At 33.4% G+C, this 19,960-nt stretch overlaps 5 protein-coding genes across 5 annotated transcripts; 1 reads left to right on the forward strand and 4 right to left on the reverse strand.

Moving 5' to 3' along the window:
- Positions 1–2,450: 2,450 nt before the first annotated feature.
- On the reverse strand, positions 2,451–4,443 carry LOC127107867 (uncharacterized). Its single transcript, XM_051045208.1, has 5 exons — positions 4,081–4,443; positions 3,739–4,008; positions 3,327–3,627; positions 3,090–3,221; positions 2,451–3,003 (listed from the first exon to the last, which is right to left on the reverse strand). Exons 1-5 carry the CDS (start codon positions 4,327–4,329, stop codon positions 2,894–2,896), a joined length of 1,062 nt encoding a protein of 353 aa, XP_050901165.1. The 5' UTR covers positions 4,330–4,443; the 3' UTR covers positions 2,451–2,893.
- Positions 4,444–13,046: 8,603 nt separating this feature from the next.
- Positions 13,047–13,511, reverse strand: LOC127104784 (leucine-rich repeat receptor-like serine/threonine-protein kinase BAM1). Its single transcript, XM_051041938.1, has one exon. The coding sequence runs from the start codon at positions 13,509–13,511 to the stop codon at positions 13,047–13,049; it is 465 nt and encodes a 154-aa protein (XP_050897895.1).
- Positions 13,512–15,959: 2,448 nt separating this feature from the next.
- On the reverse strand, positions 15,960–16,424 carry LOC127104785 (leucine-rich repeat receptor-like serine/threonine-protein kinase BAM1). Its single transcript, XM_051041939.1, has one exon. It carries the CDS (start codon positions 16,422–16,424, stop codon positions 15,960–15,962), a length of 465 nt encoding a protein of 154 aa, XP_050897896.1.
- A 1,389-nt stretch (positions 16,425–17,813) lies between these two features.
- Positions 17,814–18,301, forward strand: LOC127104786 (ribonuclease S-1-like). Its single transcript, XM_051041940.1, has 2 exons — positions 17,814–18,026; positions 18,128–18,301. The coding sequence occupies exons 1-2, from the start codon at positions 17,814–17,816 to the stop codon at positions 18,299–18,301; spliced, it is 387 nt and encodes a 128-aa protein (XP_050897897.1).
- A 570-nt stretch (positions 18,302–18,871) lies between these two features.
- LOC127104787 (leucine-rich repeat receptor-like serine/threonine-protein kinase BAM1) lies at positions 18,872–19,336 on the reverse strand. Its single transcript, XM_051041941.1, has one exon. It carries the CDS (start codon positions 19,334–19,336, stop codon positions 18,872–18,874), a length of 465 nt encoding a protein of 154 aa, XP_050897898.1.
- Between the last annotated feature and the right edge of the window lie 624 nt (positions 19,337–19,960).

The following is a 19,960-nucleotide window of genomic DNA, read 5'->3' on the forward strand; positions in this document are numbered from 1 at the left end:
CATATTTATCGACTCATCTTTACTATTTTTTCTCATTTAGATTTATATTTATTATTGTTGATTTATTTGTTTAAATTAAAAATTAAATGAATGATTATATCAATGTAAAAAAAAATTATAAGTGTAAATATTCTTGATTCAACGCCAAGTAATATTTTCAAACACGATTAATTTCTTTTCGATGTGATACAAATATTCACCCGATTAAAACATCACATTAAAATTATTTCTTAAAGAAATTGATTCTTGGAGTCTCGCATTCCATGAATCTTCCGATGGACGCTCTTTAGGCACATGTCATGGGTTAGCTTTTCATTCACTCTTTTCGCTTCTAAAAACACTTAACATAAAACTTGGACAAAAAGAGGGATAGTTGGAGTCTAGCACTCCGTTAGAACCTTTGAACAATCTTTTTTAATGTTTGTTATCTATCAAACAAATTTCATAAATACATTGAATGAAAAAGATATCGTTGGAGTTTAGCATTATGATAATACCCCGATTAATTGGTTCTGAGGCTCATATCTCGTTCTCACTTAATATTCGTCATTCACCTTTAAAAAACATTCAAGCACATCAAACTTATTTCCTCGGTCCCGTGCAATCGAAAACCTCTCATAAGAGAACATTTGTCTAATCATTTCTAATGCGTATATAAACTAGCGTTTAAGTATCTACCGCGATCATGCAAGTCAATGTTTAACCGTTAGAATGCGATATAAACACGTGTTCAATCCAACACACTTTAAATCAATAAAAATCTTTTCAAAAGAATTACACTTAATCCTTTCTAATGCGTATACAAACTAGTGTTTAAGCCTCCATCGAGAGTAGACAAATCAATGTTTAACCCTTAGAATGTGATCTAAGTACTTGTTCATTAAAAGAAACCAATAAAACTGTAGTCTTCCTCAAACTACGAAGCTTTGAGTTTCCCATTATACTTGAGGATACGTAGGAGTAAGATTCACAATCTTGTCAAACACCCTAATAAAAATATTTTTATGACCCATTTATTTTCTTTTACACGTTTAATAATTCAAAGAAAGCAATTAACGATAGTCAACATTCAATCGTAAATTTAATTTAAAAATTTATGTTTGATGCAACGAACGTGAGGGGTGTTAATATCTTCTCACTGCGTAATCGACTCCGAATACAAATTTGGTTGAAATGACATTTTTTTTAATAAATATTTTATCAATATTTTTTCTTTTTTTTATTAGAATAAATAAAATTTTATGACGACTTTGTTCGAATATTTTTTTTCACAATCATGTGAGAGAATTAAAATTTGAATCCGAATTAAAAATTATTAACATTTAATTCTCAAAATGCTTAGAATATGATGAAGTACTGTTACTAATCAGAAGGAAAATGGAAAGCACGAATTGGGAGAAAAGCACAACAGTTTTTGGTAGCGAGTGTCCCACAAGCACAAACTGAGCCTGAAGAATGAGCGAGTGAAATACACTTTACACCTAACCCAATGTCACACTTCTTTTCACACAACACGTTCACATCACTCTCTCCCACCAAAACATTGAACCCCTCCCCTCAACTATCATCTTCGACGCGCTCTTAACACGCGTGAATAAAAAAAACACTTCTTTTCTACAAATAATTAATTTTAATCATAAAAAGTAAAATAAAAAATATTTTAATTTTTTTGAAAGTAACTAATAACTGAAATTTATAATTTAAATATAAATAAGTATGATATCCTCTATTCGAATCCGCGCTTATCTGAACTGATTTAACGGGACAAATTTATTATAGTATATCTTTGAATGAAATTGTAGAGCATTATTTAAATTTATGATGCCTGCCATGTACTATTTGTAACTCCTCTCTAATGGCTGTGTGTCTTTGTCTTGAGAACAGAGGACACAGGCGCAGGCATTGGCAATATGGATAGTAGATAGCTACGTTTCATTTCGAAACCATTTTTAGCCACCGCTCAGTGATGAGTGTTGCAAGAGTGGATTTGTTTTGCCATAAATAAAGCAGGATCTGAAATTATTTTCCTACATTTATTTTATTTAGAGAAAAAGAGATAAAGATTATACATTATCTGAATTACACGTGTAAATGATGGCCCACTAGAAACCGAGATCTACATGGCCTACAACTAACAAATTGTTGAAAGAAACTTCTTTTCTAAGTAAAGTTGGAAAAAGAAGAGTAGTTATCGCCCTATGAAAATGATTCTCATTGCTCTATACATCCTCCCTTTTCCCTTTAATTTAATTGTCACACAAATTAATATACATTTAATTTTAAAGTTTAATGAAGATCCATTAAAGAGAGTAGTACTAACATCACTTTACAAACCACACTAAAATGTAAATTATGGTTTATTAATTGAGTAAAAACCACTGTCTCGTGAAAGAGCGTAACCTGAAAAATTAAGAAACGGAGTATCGCTTAAGAAAAATTAAGAGACGCAATGATTGAAATACAATGTATTCATTTATTGTAATTTGGGTGGACAGGTTGCAACATTATGATCTTTACACAAATGTAATTCCCCAGAAATGATTACATCTGTAATTACATCTTCACCAAATCATCTCCCACCTAGTGCTTCTTCACCTTCCCAATTTTGATCTTACATTTATTTCTCCTAAATCTAATTCACCTCCCAAAGATAGTGACTATAAAAACATCACCCATCCACCGTTTCACAATCTTTTTCCCAAAATACCCCCAAAAAGCCATACTAGACCCTTCCCTAATTCTTCTTCTAGGTTCTAACCCTGTATTAATAATAACTAGTAGTACTATTTTCCTGAACATTATTTTACCCTTTTTTTACTAGTGTTTTAAAAACCAAACTGAACCGGGGTCGGTTCGGTTCAGTTTTTAAAACATGGGTCCCACCTCTATTCTATCAATAAGTCCATTCTTGAGGTAGCTGAATCTCACTGTTCACCTCTGTCTGCTGTGCCATCACGTTCCGCTTTTGCTCAAAAAAACCATCACTCCCATTCCTTGCAACACCTAAAATATCACACATGTCACCATCAAATCACAAAACTTAGAAATCAAAATCGATAATAATGAATAAAATAATTTTAAAAAATTACCAAAACCATTTTCAAAATTTAAAGCTCCATTGAACCGATTCTTCTCCTGCATGTAACCTCTAATCACACCTTCATCAACCTTCCGATTCAATGCATGAACCACTCTTTCAGGAACAACCACATTTCTACTTGCTGCATACACAATAACAATAACAAAAAAAATATTAATAAACGCATTTACATTCAATTTTACATAATAAAAACATAATGAATTTAATAATAAATTGATTTTTTTACCTGGTTTTTTTCGTGATGACTCTGTATCAACAAACCGAGGCAAAAAAACACCGGTTCCGGTTCTTTCCTTTTTCAAATTAGGGTTTCCAGGAAAAACGGCCTTGTTGTTATTTCCAATCTTTTGCACAGAAGGCCATGCAGATGGCGACAAACCAACTTTTCCCGGAAAAACCGTTTCGTTGTCCGTACCTCTATCAAGGATATTTTGGTAATTACAACTTTGCCTCTGCGAAAAAACGCCACAACCACGAGCAAGGAGTTCCTCTCGCTGCTTCAACCACTGCTTCTTCAACATCTCAATCTAAAACAAAAACAAATGATAATAAATAAATAAAATTAGTAAATAAATTTCAAAATCTAAAATCTAAAAAGTTAATATACAAAATAATAAGGCCTTAAATCTGTTATTTACCTGTGCTTTTTGAAGCTGCAACTGTAACTGTTTCTGAGAAATCGACAGATGATTCTGAGTGTGAAATACAGAGGGCTTTTTAGGGGCAAAACCGTAAAAAGCTTCTTCGTTGTTAAGTCGATGAATCCATTCGACTTTCTCTGCATCCGCATGCAGCAGATCATTCGTTGCTCTCTGTGAGTTCAAGTTCAAAACGGCACCGTTTCTGTTTGTACCGTTCCCGAAACTTCCATTGTCAAACGCGTTAAGTGTTGATTGTGGTGAAGAACCCTAAAAAAAAGAAAAACGGTTATAACTTTTTCAGCGGTGAAAATAATATAACATTTTGCATGTTTTCGTTACCTTGTTGTTGAGGGCGACTTGGTGTTGGAGAGTAGAGTGAGCCATACGACGAGTTAACTCGTTGATATATTCATTCTCGTCACTTTTTGTTTCTGTTTCGCTGGGTGAAATGAAGTAAGGAAACAGAGTAGTTGAAAAACCGTTGAAAACGTCGTCGTTTTTGGAGTTAGTGAAGAGGTGATTCACGAACCGTTTTTCGTCGTCGGTGAGAAACTGAGGCGGGAGGTAGAACTCGGAATTTTGAGCCATTTGAGTTATGAAAGAGTGATTTGAATTTGAATTTGGATTTCGGGTTTATGAAGAGGTTTTGATACGGTTTATAATAGTGTAATAAAATGGGACCCAGATATATATACTAGTATATTGAAGAAGAAAAAATGAGAGAAAGGTAAAGTAGAATGGAATGAACTTTTTTTATTTTAAAATAATTAGAACTTTTTTTATTTTAAAATATTTAATTTTTTTATTTAATTGTTTTTGAGAAAAAGAGTGGGAAGAGATATTGAGAAGGTAGTACTAGTACAAAGAACGATAAGAGGCGGTGCTGCTTTTTATGTTACGCTCACGCGCGATGTTTTTGTATTGTTTCCACGCGCTGATTATATATAAAGAAGGAGTAGTATTTTTATTTAATTTTTATATTGGAAAAAAAATAATGGTGGATAATTTAATAATGGAGTAACTAAAATAATTTTTGGATTTTTGAAAGATATGGAAGGTGTGATACACTTGATGGAAGGTGTGAAGGTGACAGCTATGGAATGTATTGAAAACGAGTGACCGGGTAGCACGACGTGACTGATGATGGAGTTGCATTGCACCCCTTCACCCATCCCTCGTTTGCTTGGCGGTTGAAGCGTTGTTTGTTGCAAAAAGTAGTATAATAGTGCTTTTTCTGGGTCCCACCAAAAAGAAATAAGTTTTTTTTAAGTTTTGTTATAAAAAAAAATTGGTCTAGAATAATTTTAAATAATTTATAATTTTGATTAAAAATGATTAAAAAAATTATAGAGATTAATTAATATACTCTGTCAGTATAAAAAGTTTTAAACCGTCGATTTATCACCATCATCTGTTTGTATTACTTTATAAATTTTTAAAATAAAAATCAAACTTCTTTTAATATCCAACGTCTATGTATTTCAATTAAACTCAATTATAATAGAGAAATTTACATAAAATTACAAAGCATAAAAGAGTCAATAACAACAAGATATATTAGAATCAGTCTTGAGAAAAAAAATTGGGGAATCATTAAAAATAATTCTAATACTACTATTAAGATAAACTATTTGAAAATTTATTAATGGCATTGGTGTAAGATATTTTGAACTTGGTAAATTTTTTTCTATCTTTATATAAATTAAAAATAGAATAACGGTTAATTTCGAAAATAATAGATAAATATTATTCATTTGATATATTATAGAAACAATTATTTTCAATTGATTTTGATATTTTACAATAAAAATACTCAAGTTCAATGGAAGTATTTTTGTCTAATGATCAATAATTTTTTAAGAATTTTTTCAAGGAATGTAGAAAGACAAATTTAAATGCAACTATCATGCAGGATAATCGGGTTTAAAGAAGAATATGACAATAACTCTCATCTTAAAATTCTATAAAATATTTTAATTAATAGAACAATTTCCACATTGTGCTTGTGTCACATAATAACTGTATAATTTTAAAATTTGTACTCATCAACGCCCCAAAGAAATACGGAATGAAAAATTGAGATTATTTGATCGATGTTTTCTAGAGTTTTCATTATCCAAAAGAGAGAACGTGTTATTCACTTAAAGGGAAACAATGGAAAAGTATCAATGGGAAAAACAAGCCATAAACAAACTCGAGAAGGAACAATATTCCTCTATCTTCCTATGATAAGAAGTTTATCAACGAAGAACCAAATCACCCTGATATACACATCATGACTTATGTTGCAAAACAACATTGTATATCATAGAAAGATTTACCCATCAACGCCCAACAAAGTATAAAACAAAATATCATATCATTCACTCGTTCTTTTTAGGGATTTTCTCTATATATATAAATAACGTATAACTCACTTGAGATGAAATAATGGAAAATGGTTTGAATGTAAGTGTAGAATGGCCTAGAAGGTGAGTTAAATAGACATTTTCCAATAAAAACTATTTTTCAAAATTAGAGTTAAAAAGCGCATAAGCGAAAGTTTAAAATATATTTAAAAATGATTATGCAATTAAATTAATATACATGTGAATTTAGTGGTAATAAGATGATGATGGATCAACTAATCAACAGTATGGTAATTGTTCTGAGTCGCTCCTAGGCCCAAAACATCCAAAAGGCCCAATTTGAACCATTCTATAGATATCATCGTTGGTACTAAAACATGTATGATTTCTCTTATTTAGAATTAATTCCATCTCTATTATTCAAAAATTGACTTAGTCGTTGGAGCGCTAACACATTTGATCCACTCACATCACCACATCAAAGCAATGCGTGACACCTCATCCTAGAGTTGCACAGACAATTCTGGTTCTTGAATGGAACAGTGTAGTCGTTAGAGTGATGTCACTGCAGAAGATTCATTGCTTCAACTTTCTCCATTGACACCACTAGAGAAGATACACCCCATACAAGCCAGATATCTTCCTCCAACATAGGGCGGAGTTGAATCCCTTTGCGAGGAATAAAAAAAAGATTGATCCTAGGGTTTCATGATAATGAGAAAATGGATGGGATATCCAATGTTGCTTTTCCTTTCATCGTCACCGACGTCATTGCTAATTATTATGTCTCTAGAGTTCTGTTGGACGACAGAAGTTCCTGCAATTTGATTTGCCTTGACATTTTTGCTAAACTCAATTTAAAGCAACAAAATCTAAAACCCTGCAAAGAAGAAAGTATACTTGCTTTTAACGACTCCTCTACTCGTCTGTGCGAACACATCTGCCTACCAGGCATATTGGGGGAAAGAAGCAAGAAAATGATAGGGAGTATTCACTTTCCTAACCAAACAAGTGAACTATCAATATAGTGTGCTGCCTTTTGGCTTAAAGAACACTGTGACTACGTGTCAAATGATGATAAATAAGGTTTTTAAGGATGAAATATGCAAATCATTAGGTGTATACATGGATGACATGATAGCCAAATCAAGTGAAGAAGAGTTGTATGATCAACATCTTGCCCAAGTTTTCTAAAGAGTTCGACAATACAATATGAGGCTAAATTTGGAGAAAATGCAACTCGAACAAATGTGAATCAGTTATGCAAATAATTGTCCTCGCCTCGAAGAAAAAAGTGATGAAAATAAATAGAATGCTAATATCTCTAAATACACTCATTTCAAAGTCGGCACAACATGCCCTCCCCTTTTATAAGTTATTGAAGAACGAAGTCTAGTTTGAATGGACACATGAATGCCAATAAACGTTCACTTCCCTAAGTTGGCCATGTCGACTCCATCGGTCTTATATCGACCCATGCCAGAAGAACATATATTCCTCTACTTAGTTGTATCTGAAAAGGTAGTTAGTTGTATCAGGGATGTTGGGTGAATGTGTTTGAGTGTTTAAATGGTGTTGAAATGACTGGAAGTTGTAACTCGATACTTTATTTTTAAAGAGGAAATTATGAGTTTGCAGTATAGTTTTTCTGGCTTTCAAGCTTGGGAAATAAGAGTAACATGATCCCCTATTTATAGGGAAGGTGATGGAGTGGTTTGAGGGAGTTTTGGGGTTGGTTATTCAGAAAATGATAGAGCCCGAAAAATGCCAAAAACCAAAACTTGTTTGCTAAGTATTGTCCCCTTTTGGCATGTAATTCCTTTCCCTCCCTTTTGTTCTGCAACTTACATGCTTTTGGTGAATTAATGGTGGCTACAATGATGTTGAGGCTCCCTTTACTTTTCCATTTTGGGAAATTTGTTGCTTTTTGACTTTTGGCTCGGTTTACTCCAATGTGCCTTGATTACACTCAAATTGACTTGCATTTGTATCACACAATGTTATGGTATGTGCTTGGGATCACAATTAAGTGAAACAAACAAGATTAGAGGCTTATTGCATGATTTGGCATGATTTGGCTGAACTAGTCTAGTTGTGTGCACAGTGATGAAACCCTATCTTTGCACTTGGGCCAATTAAAATTGGCTTGTGCATTTTGAATGAAACTTATGTCAATTAAACTTTGTCGTGCCCTTAACATGTTGCAAAAAGAATCAGGTCAAAAGGACTTGTGATATGGAGATGGAATTGGTGTAAAGTGAAGGTCATTGACATGTTTCTAGGCCTGACTAGGCAACTTGACCAACTTGGACAATCCACAATTTGATGTCCTTACTCAACGAATTAGGTCTTGGGACTTAAAACAAAATTGAATATGGATTAATTTAGGAAATTTAGCTAAAAGAAGATCCTTATAAGGTTGAAATATAAAAAAGTTATAGGGTTTGGACCAAATGGTAGGTCAAACTTACCAAAACATGACCAACCAACTTGCCCTAAAAATAAAATTTTGAGTTTTCTTTAATTTCAAGGAACCATGATGATTGTTTGAAGCTCAAATGATTATATATTGATGGAAAATAAGCCTTGATATCTTGTGGGATTGTTATAGGTCATGCTTGTGGATGAAACCAATGTGATTCAAAGTTCAAAGTTCAAAACCAAACCTTCACTTGTACCATGGATGAAATGGGTGCAGATTTGATGAATGAGGATTCAAATTGGCTTGAAATAGATGTGAATGGTCTAAAGGATGATGAGGTGTTCAAGACAGGAAAGGTGTAAAAGCAAATGGGGCACAAATTAGGGTTTCTTGGATCACAATGTTCCTCAAAGGCCAAAGTCAAACAAATAAGGGTTTGCGATACAAGAGGTGTCTTGAAGTAGTTTCAAAAGGTTGATGTATAGACAATGGTTGGATATTAGGGGTCCTCAAGAGCAAGGCCAAGGCACAAAGTCAAATTATGACTTGTACAAGCCACCGAGGACCAAGGGATTAGGGTTGAGGTCCATGGATGACCAGATGAACAAGCAAAGCTTCCAGTCAAGGTTCACCACCAAATTAGGGTTTTGGAGGTGAATAGAATGACTTGGGTAGCCCCCCAAGGTCAAAGGATGCTTGAATATGAGAAATAGGGTTTAGGGTGGCTTAGGAACACCCCAACATGATCAAGGTATCTTGATGCTTAGATATGAACTCCATGCCTTAAGTTTAGGTGTCATGATCTTTTGTTATGAGTGTAAAATGCAAATGAAATGATGGGGTTGTGAATGTATGCCAATGCATTAGGGTTATGGAAGTGGTGTGTGAGGTAGGGTAAATTTGGGGGTATGACACCGGTAAACTGAAACTCTTAGGAGTGATTCACACAAAAGTTAGGGAATATCAAGAGGCATAATACTACAACAACGCATGTCAACATTGCAACAGATCTCATATGGAAGGGAACAGTCCAATCGCCATCTCCATAAGCAAAGTAGTAAGGATTAGAGGACATAGGGGGAATAGCAAATGTTGTATTTCGATGGAAATTCAGTAAATTTTCATTGCCATTTACTTGCTTTCTTTCTTTGTAATCTCCTCTTAAAGGGATTTACATCTTCATGTACCCCATGTATGAGTTATTCTTTTCATCAAATAAGATTGTTTAGTTGAACATTGCTTCATCAGTTAGTTTTATTTTTTCTGTTTGTTTACCTAATGTCACTTTTATTTTTGATAAGATAAAAACATTAAAACAGTGGAAATGACACAAAGCTTTTGAAAACATTAAATTGTTTTGATTTTTGAAAATTTCGAAGGAATATTTGTTGGTTTACAACAATGCATCTGGTTCATGAGACATGGGGAATTTCCTTGATAATCTTGATCTAAAGCAAGTTAGAAGTGGATATTCTTCCAGAAACGAGAGTCCTCACTAAAACCCGCCAGGCGGTAGAGAAGTAATCAAAGTTTTGCGAACCATTTTCATGGTGTCAAAACTATTCAAGACAGGGCATTGGGGTAATAAGAGCTTGATACCCACAAAATGCATAAACTAGTATATTCATCCATTCATTTTATTCTTGCATATCATGTACAAAATATATCATGCATAAGCCTCAACCCGGGTTCCACGGCCTCTCAAGGAAGTTCAGTGTAATCCTCAACAAAACCAAGATTCTAGAGTTGTTCTCAAGAGTAGAATAATTCTTTTCTTCAGTATAAGTGCTTTCAAAAGTCGATCATTGTTCGTGATGATTCTCAAGGTAAGTTTCTTCCCCAACAAGATGATTAATATTCTCCTATTTGAACTCTGGTGTCAACGGAATTTCTACTTGGTTTCCCTAATAGATATTTCCCCATAAAGTTTTCCCTGTAATTTTCTCTAGCAAAACTTTATGAACTTACCAGACGAGTTTCATACCAGCAGAATTCCTTAAGAAAGGTATCCCCAACAGCTTTATCCTCAACAAGTCTCTTTGAAGTATTTGTCCAAGATGGACATCTCTTCAGAAGCTTGTAATATCTCTAGTGGGTCTAATGGACAAGAGTTCCATGGTAGACAAGCTTTACTGAATGATCCTCAGTGCATCTCCAGCGAGTCTCATGTGCATTTATTTCCCAAAGAGTCTCTTGTATTCCCCAATAGGTTACTTCAATCAATCCCAGACAGAGTTAGCATTCCATACTGATCTACTCTCTGAAGAAAAATTGGATTGGACCTGTCAGTCCAATAGTTAAGCGTAATGCTAATCCTTTTAGATAATATTGACCTTTCATCCTCAACAAATCTCCAGGATCTTCTTATTCCCCATTGGAATCTACTATCAGCCAAGAGCAACTGAATATGCGGTTATTCCGCAAAGAAAATCTTTTGCTTATTTCCCAGTAATTTTGCTTCAACCAAGAGCAGTTGAATGTATTTATTATCATATATTAGTTTCTGCCAAGAGCAGTTGGATACTATTTTATTTTGCATAGTTGTTCTTCAATCAAGAGAATTTGAATGCATTTATTATCATTATATTAGTTTCAGCCAAGAGCAGCTGGATATTATTTTGCATAGTGTTTCTTTCAACCAAGAGTAGTTAAATGCACTAGTCTCAGCCAAGAGTAGTTGAATATGATAATTTGTTCCCTATGAAAGTCTTCCTTCAACGAAGAACTTCTGAAGAACATTCGAACAAGTTACTTTGTAATAAATCCATCCCAAGAGATTTGTCGTTAGTCAAGAGCGGATGGACATGATTATCCTATCCCCAATCATTTACATAGCACCTAAGAAATCAAGAGTATTTTTCTTAGTTCATTTACATTCCTGATTAAGAAATAAAGAATACTTCTTATTTCATTTGCATAACATCTAAGAAAATCAAGAGTATTTCTTAGTTCATTTACATTCATGATCAAGAAATCAAAAGTATTTCTTATTTCATTTGCATAGCATCTAAGAAAATCAAGAGTATTTCTTAGTTCATTTACATTCAGGATTAAGAAATCAAGAGTATTTCTTATTTCATTTGCATAGCATCTGAGAAGAATAATCCCTTTTGGAAATTGCAGATTGAAGAGAGATATCGTGTGAGGGTCCTCTGTTTCTTCTTCTCAGCATGTTGGTTTTTAAGTGGGAGAGAGAGCAATGAGGGTCACGTGTTTACTCCTCATTGGAGGAAGATTATCTTTGCCAGCTTTTCTTTTCTCATCTCAACCGAAAAATCTGGCTTGTGAAAGAGAGAGAATATTTGAGTGGATTTCTTGTGAGGACACATGGCACAAAGTTATTGAAAGGAGAGAAATATTTTTTATTTTTTTATTTTCTTTAAGATTATTCAATTAATTTCTAAATTATGATTGAATGAATAGAAAAGGTGTGGATAATTAACATGGGTGATTGATTAATTTAAATCAATGATCCAGATTAAATCAAAGAAACTACATAATTAAAAATGTCTATGTTTCCCTTTCTAGAAGCTTTAATTAATTTAAATGAAATTAAATCAATTAAAATAACTAAAATTCACACCTTCTTAAATATACATGATAAAAATAAAATGAAAGGGTAGAAAATTATATTTAATTATTTCCAACATTTTGAAAAAACATAAAAATAAAATGGATTAAAATGAATAAAAACCAAGCACAAAAATGTCCCAAAAAATTAAAGAGAATGCACTAAAATGATCGGCACAAAATAAATTTCTTGAAAACGTACAAGTTTTTGTTAAATTTTGAAGTGGAAAATGTCCGCTTGAGCAGGCTCAGGCTGGTCAAAATGTGATTGAAAAAGTAGTCAAAAAAATAAAGCGAGCACATCAGGTTAAACTGCACGAAACATAGATTAATAAAACAGACGTCTGCAGACCCGATCTTAAAGTTTTACGCACACTAATTTTACGTATATTTGAGAAGCGATTCAACCGGTCTGTCTGTAGATCCGGAAATTTATTCTGGTCGATATTTTAGTCATTATACGTAATGAAATACATGTTATGCCATGTAGATGATGTAAAGTGAAACAAAAGTCGAATGTATGAAAATTTTAAAAATATCCTGACAAATTTAGGATATGACACTATGATACAAATTCGTTCTTCCCCAAGTCATCAACTAAAGTCTTGGAAGTAGATGAAGAAAGTTGGATTACATTCTTATCATGAACATCAGTAATTCCGCTGTGTCTCAGTATGGAATCGTCACTACCATGTTGATGCTAATTTTTTAGCATCAATGTGGAAAACATGAAGACTAGGATTGCAACTTCCCCAATAGAAGATTGGGTTCTGTCTGCAAATGGTCTGTTGAGATCAATATCCTATCTAAAAACCATTTGATTAATATGGCCTCTCCTTTTAGCGCCATAACTCACACCAAATGACAACCTATAGAAAAGATGCAAAACAAGAATTGATCGGATTCTAAAGGTTAAATCCATCCATCCTTTCAATTGCTCAGGAATATCTGAAAGTAATAAGGAATTAACTGCCCGTTTTGAAGTAGAGATTAAGACCGGAATAGTCAATGCAGATAATGTTGACTCCATTGCCAAATTCTCCAACTGGTTTTCTTCTAGTTACAAGCTCTAATAATAGCACACTGAAGCAGTATATGCCACTTTTCTCGTCGACTTTCAGTGTGTATGCATACTCTGGAGCTATGTATACATAAGAACTTGCAATAACATACATGTATTTAGAAGTTCCAGAATCATGCAAGAACTTAGCAAGTCCAAAATCAGCAACATGGGCTTCAAAACTTGTATCAAGTAAGATATTGTTTGATTTCACGCCGCAATGAACCATAAGTGGAAAACAATCTTGATGCAGATAACAAAGACCCTTAGCAGGTGCTACACTGTGAACTCCCGAATCTTTTCCATGCAGAGCCAAGCATTCAACATAACAATAAATAAGTTCAACTGCAAACATAACAATGTTGTTCATGGTTTGTTCGTCGGGCTGCTCAGAATTCCTTAATGATCATAAGATGATCTTTGGGATTCATATTAAGCCAAGTCCGGCGACACCATTGAATGAGCATAGTCGGGCGCCGTTCCCATTTTTACGTGTGGGAGAGTTGCAATGGCTGGTCAAAGAACGCAAAAAGTTAAGCTTCATACTATCATTTTATTCTCAGGCAAGCACATTACAAAGCCCATATCAATGAATAGAAAATCATCGGTCATGAATGGAAGCAGCCTGCAATCATTCATGGAATGTAGATTCAGAGGTTATATTTTCCCTTAATAGTCAACAACTTATCATAAGCAACTCCATTATACCGGAATACCATAAAACAACTAAACAAAGAGTATTCATTTCAAACAAATAGATAACATCTCAATATTTATCAAACAAATGATGTGAAACCATTTGTTAATGAAAACCAAATCCGTAGGATTTCTAATACCCGAAATAATGTGATGAAACAGGTTCCTTGTAAACAAGCATAGCATAGCAACTCAAACATGTATGATCAAATGCTTTTACTTAAAGTCATGATACATTTTACTAGATGAATAGAAAATCAACTTCTATGAACTTGTTCTAAAATTAGTTATTTCAATTATGGATCGGTTGAATTCGAAGTCAAAATCTTTAAGATACTCCTTCTATCTCCTTTGTCTGATATATAGATCCTTTTGATCAAACAAATACTTCAAACTATTGTGAGCACAAAATAATTTTAATCTTAATTGATTATTTTATTAACAATTTTGAAAATAAAATGAAAAAAATAATTTCAAAAGTAAAAGTAAATTTTATTAAAATGTTTGAATTAATTGTATTAGATGAATAGTTAAAAGAGGTAAAATTGAATGAATCACAAAAGTGATATAAAAAGTTAGTTGTGATGCAATATGTCAATATTTTACCCGGACATGATATACAAATTAAACTATTAATAAATAAAATAAAATTTGTGAACCACTTGAGTGAGGGTAAGCATCTAATCTAATAATGATTTAGAAAGCGGAAATAATTTTGTTGTTTATTCATGAAAGGGTAGTAGGTGTAATGAAGCTAGATTTGACAAAACAAATAGTATCGTAATACTCTCTGCATTTTCTTATTTGTTAACCAAGACAAAAATTATTTTTGTGTTTTCTAATTAGAAGTTAGGCTCATAGTTTCTTAGATACCACCTTTGTGATTAAAAAGAACTTAAGTAAAACCTCTTCCTTAAATAGAAGTTTGAATGTGTTTTGCTTTCTCATAAACTATTATTTAAACCCAAAATCTAAGTTGTATTTTTCACAAACACAAACACAAACACTTGAATTCAATCATGTCTAAAATGACCCACTACTTGTTGATTTTCTTACTGTTCGTAATGTCTTGCTATGTTACTGCATTTGATTTCTACAAACTCAGTATGCAGTGACCACCATCTTTTTGTATATTTTCCACTGAAAAATGCAGCCCGAGTTCGATTCATGATACGAATTTTCGTGTCCATGGGTTGTGGCCCTCAAATATTAATGGAGAACAACCGCGAGCGTGCATTGCCCCTGGCAAAAATAAACCAGCGCCTATGTTACCAGAGGTGAGTAAATTTCCCTACTTATTTGGTTGGATAATTAATTAACAACATAAATGTTATTATTATTTTAATTACTATTAACACTAAAAGATATATCTTTTCAGAATGCTATTACCAAAAATCTCAAGGCTGGTCTAGATTTGTTTTGGCCGAATTTATATTTCCATGGAGGTAACTATGACTTTTGGAGTGCTGAATGGACTGCACATGGCACATGCTCACATTATCCAAATATTCCTTTGCAATATCTCAACCTTGCTAATTTTACGTATATTTGAGAAGCGATTCAATCGGTCTGTCTGTAGATACGAAAATTTATTCTGGACGATATTTTAGTCATTATACGTGATGAAAGACATGTTATGTTATGTAGATGATGTAAAGTGAAACAAAAGTCGAATGTATGAAAATTTTAAAAAGATCCTGACAAATTTAGGATATGACACTATGATACAAATTCGTTCTTCTCCTAGTCATCAACTAAAGTCTTGGAAGTAGATGAAGAAAGTTGGATTACATTCTTATCATGAACATCAGTAATTCCATTGTGTCTCAGTATGGAATCGTCACTACCATGTTGATGCCAATTTTTTAGCATCAATGTGGAAAACATGAAGACTAGGATTGCAACTTCCCCAATAGAAGACTGGGTTCTGTCTGCAAATGGTCTGTTGAGATCAATATCCTATCGAAAAACCATTTGATTAATATGGCCTCTCCTTTTAGCACCATAACTCACACCAAACGACAACCTATACAAAAGATGCAAAACAAGAATTGATTGGACTCTAAAGGTTAAATCCATCCATCCTTTCAATTGCTCAGGAATATCTGAAAGTAATAAGAAATTAACTGCTCATTTTGAAGTAGAGATTAAGACTGGAATAGTCAATGCAGATAATGTCGACTCCATTGCCAAATTCTCCAACTGGTTTTCTTCTAGTTACAAGCTCTAATAATAGCACACTGAAGCTGTATATGCCACTTTTCTCATCGACTTTCAGTGTGTATGCATACTCTGGAGCTATGTATACATAAGAACTTGCAATAACATACATGTATTCAGAAGTTCCAGAATCTTGCAAGAACTTAGCAAGTCCAAAATCAGCAACATGGGCTTCAAAACTTGTATCAAGTAAGATATTGTTTGATTTCACACCGCAATGAACAATAAGTGGAAAACAATCTTGATGCAGATAACAAAGACCCTTAGCAGGTGCTACACTGTGAACTCCCGAATCTTTTCCATGCAGAGCCAAGCATTCAACATAACAATAAATAAGTTCAACTGCAAACGTAACAATGTTGTTCATGGTTTGTGCGGCGGGCTGCTCAGAATTCCTTAATGATCATAAGATGATCTTTGGGATTCGTATTAAGCCAAGTCCGGCGACACCATTGAATGAGCATAGTCGGGCGCCGTTCCCATTTTTACGTGTGGGAGAGTTGCAATGGCTGGTCAAAGAACGCAAAAAGTTAAGCTTCATACTATCATTTTATTCTCAGGCAAGCACATTACAAAGCCCATATTAATGAATAGAAAATCATCGGTCATGAATGGAAGCAGCCTGCAATCATTCATTGAATGTAGATTCAGAGGTTATATTTTCCCTTAATAGTCAACAACTTATCATAAGCAACTCCATTATACCGGAATACCATAAAACAACTAAACAAAGAGTATTCATTTCAAACAAATAGATAACATCTCAATATTTATCAAACAAATGATGTGAAACCATTTGTTAATGTAAACCAAATCCGTAGGATTTCTAATACCCGAAATAATGTGATGAAACAGGTTCCTTGTAAACAAGCATAGCATAGCAACTCAAACATGTATGATCAACTGCTTTTACTTAAAGTCATGATACATTTTACTAGATGAATAGAAAATCAACTACTATGAACTTGTTCTAAAATTAGTTATTTCAATTATGGATCGGTTGAATTCGAACTCAAAATCTTTAAGATACTCATTCTATCTCCTTTGTCTAATATATAAATCCTTTTGATCAAACAAATACTTCAAACTATTGTGAGCATAAAATAATTTAATCTTAATTGATTATTTTATTAACAATTTTGAAAATAAAATGAAAAAAATAATTTCAAAAGTAAAAGTAAATTTTATTAAAATGTTTGAATTAATTGTATTAGATGAATAGTTAAAAGAGGTAAAATTGAATGAATCACAAAAGTGATATAAAAAGTTAGTTGCGATACAATGTGTCAATATTTTACCCGGACATGATATACAAATTAAACTATTAATAAATAAAATAAAATTTGTGAACCACTTGAGTGAGGGTAAGCATCTAATCTAATAATGATTTAGAAAGCGGAAATAATGTTGTTGTTTATTCATGAAAGGGTAGTAGGTGTAATGAAGCTAGATTTGACAAAACAAATAGCATCGTAATACTCTCTGCATTCTCTTATTTGAAAACCAAGACAAAAATTATTTTTGTGTTTTCTAATTAGATGTTAGGCTCATAGTTTCTTAGATACCACCTTTGTGATTAAAAAGAACTTAAGTAAAACCTCTTCCTTAAATAGAAGTTTGAATGTGTTTTGCTTTCTCATAAACTATTATTTAAACCCAAAATCTAAGTTGTATTTTTCACAAACACAAACACAAACACTTGAATTCAATCATGTCTAAAATGACCCACTACTTGTTGATTTTTTTACTGTTCGTAATGTCTTGCTATGTTACTGCATTTGATTTCTACAAACTCAGTATGCAGTGGCCACCATCTTTTTGTATATTTTCCACTGAAAAATGCAGCCCGAGTTCGATTCATGATACGAATTTTCGTGTCCATGGGTTGTGGCCCTCAAATATTAATGGAGAACAACCGCGAGCGTGCATTGCCCCTGGAAAAAATAAACCAGCGCCTATGTTACCAGAGGTGAGTAAATTTCCCTACTTATTTGGTTGGATTATTAATTAACAACATAGATGTTATTATTATTTTAATTACTATTAACACTAAAAGATATATCTTTTCAGAATGCTATTCCCAAAAATCTCAAGGCTGGTCTAGATTTGTTTTGGCCGAATTTATATTTACATGGAGGTAACTATAACTTTTGGAGTGTTGAATGGACTGCACATGGCACATGCTCACATTATCCAAATATTCCTTTGCAATATCTCAACCTTGCTAATTTTACGTATATTTGAGAAGCGATTCAATCGGTCTGTCTGTAGATCCGAAAAATAATTCTGGACGATATTTTAGTCATTATACGTGATGAAAGACATGTTATGCTATGTAAATGATGTAAAGTGAAACAAAAGTCGAATGTATGATAATTTTAAAAAGATTCTGACAAATTTAGGATATGACACTATGATACAAATTCGTTCTTCTCCTAGTCATCAACTGAAGTCTTGGAAGTAGATGAAGAAAGTTGGATTACATTCTTATCATGAACATCAGTAATTCCGCTGTGTCTCAGTATGGAATCGTCACTACCATGTTGATGCCAATTTTTTAGCATCAACGTGGAAAACATGAAGACTAGGATTGCAACTTCCCCAATAGAAGACGGGGTTCCGTTTGCAAATGGTCTGTTGAGATCAATATCCTATCGAAAAACCATTTGATTAATATGGTCTCTCCTTTTAGCGCCAGAACTCACACCAAATGACGACCTATAGAAAAGATGCAAAACAAGAATTGATCGGACTCTAAAGGTTAAATCCATCCATCCTTTCAATTGCTCAAGAATATCTGAAAGTAATAAGGAATTAACTGCCTGTTTTGAAGTAGAGATTAAGACTGGAATAATCAATGCAAATCATGTCGACTCCATTGCCAAATTCTCCAACTGGTTTTCTTCCAGTTACAAGCTCTAATAATAGCACACTGAAGCTGTATATGCCACTTTTCTCGTCGACTTTTAGTGTGTATGCATACTCTGGAGCTATGTATACATAAGAACTTGCAATAACATACATGTATTCAGAAGTTCCAGAATCTTGCAAGAACTTAGCAAGTCCAAAATCAGCAACATGGGCTTCAAAACTTGTATCTAGTAAGATATTGTTTGATTTCACGCCGCAATGAACAATAAGTGGAAAACAATCTTGATGCAGATAACAAAGACCGTTAGTAAGTGCTACACTGTGAACTCCCAAATCTTTTCCATGTAGAGCCAAGCATTCAACATAACAATAAATAAGTTCAACTGCAAACATAACAATGTTGTTCATGGTTTGTGCGGCGGGCTGCTCAGAATTCCTTAATGATCATAAGATGATCTTTGGGATTCGTATTAAGCCAAGTCCGGCGACACCATTGAATGAGCATAGTCGGGCGCCGTTCCCATTTTTACGTGTGGGAGAGCTGCAATGGCTGGTCAAAGAACGCAAAAAGTTAAGCTTCATACTATCATTTTATTCTCAGGCAAGCACATTACAAAGCCCATATCAATGAATAGAAAATCATCGGTCATGAATGGAAGCAGCCTACAATCATTCATTGAATGTAGATTCAGAGGTTATATTTTCCCTTAATAGTCAACTACTTATAATAAGCAACTCCATTATACCGGAATACCATAAAACAACTAAACAAAGAGTATTCATTTCAAATAGATAACATCTTAATATTTATCAAACAAATGATGTGAAACCATTTGTTAATGAAAACCAAATCCGTAGGATTTCTAATACCCGAAATAATGTGATGAAACAGGTTCCTTGTAAACAAGCATAGCATAGCAACTCAACACTATATATCTCTGCTACTGGTTCAAAGATACTTCTCATGCACACTTATTTAGCAAGATAGCAAAGCTATAAATCAACAAACGTTTATATCAGTCACACTTTCCA

Source organism: Lathyrus oleraceus, chromosome 7 (genome assembly GCF_024323335.1).
Source record: "Lathyrus oleraceus cultivar Zhongwan6 chromosome 7, CAAS_Psat_ZW6_1.0, whole genome shotgun sequence".
In the NCBI taxonomy this organism is placed as follows: domain Eukaryota; kingdom Viridiplantae; phylum Streptophyta; class Magnoliopsida; order Fabales; family Fabaceae; genus Lathyrus; species Lathyrus oleraceus.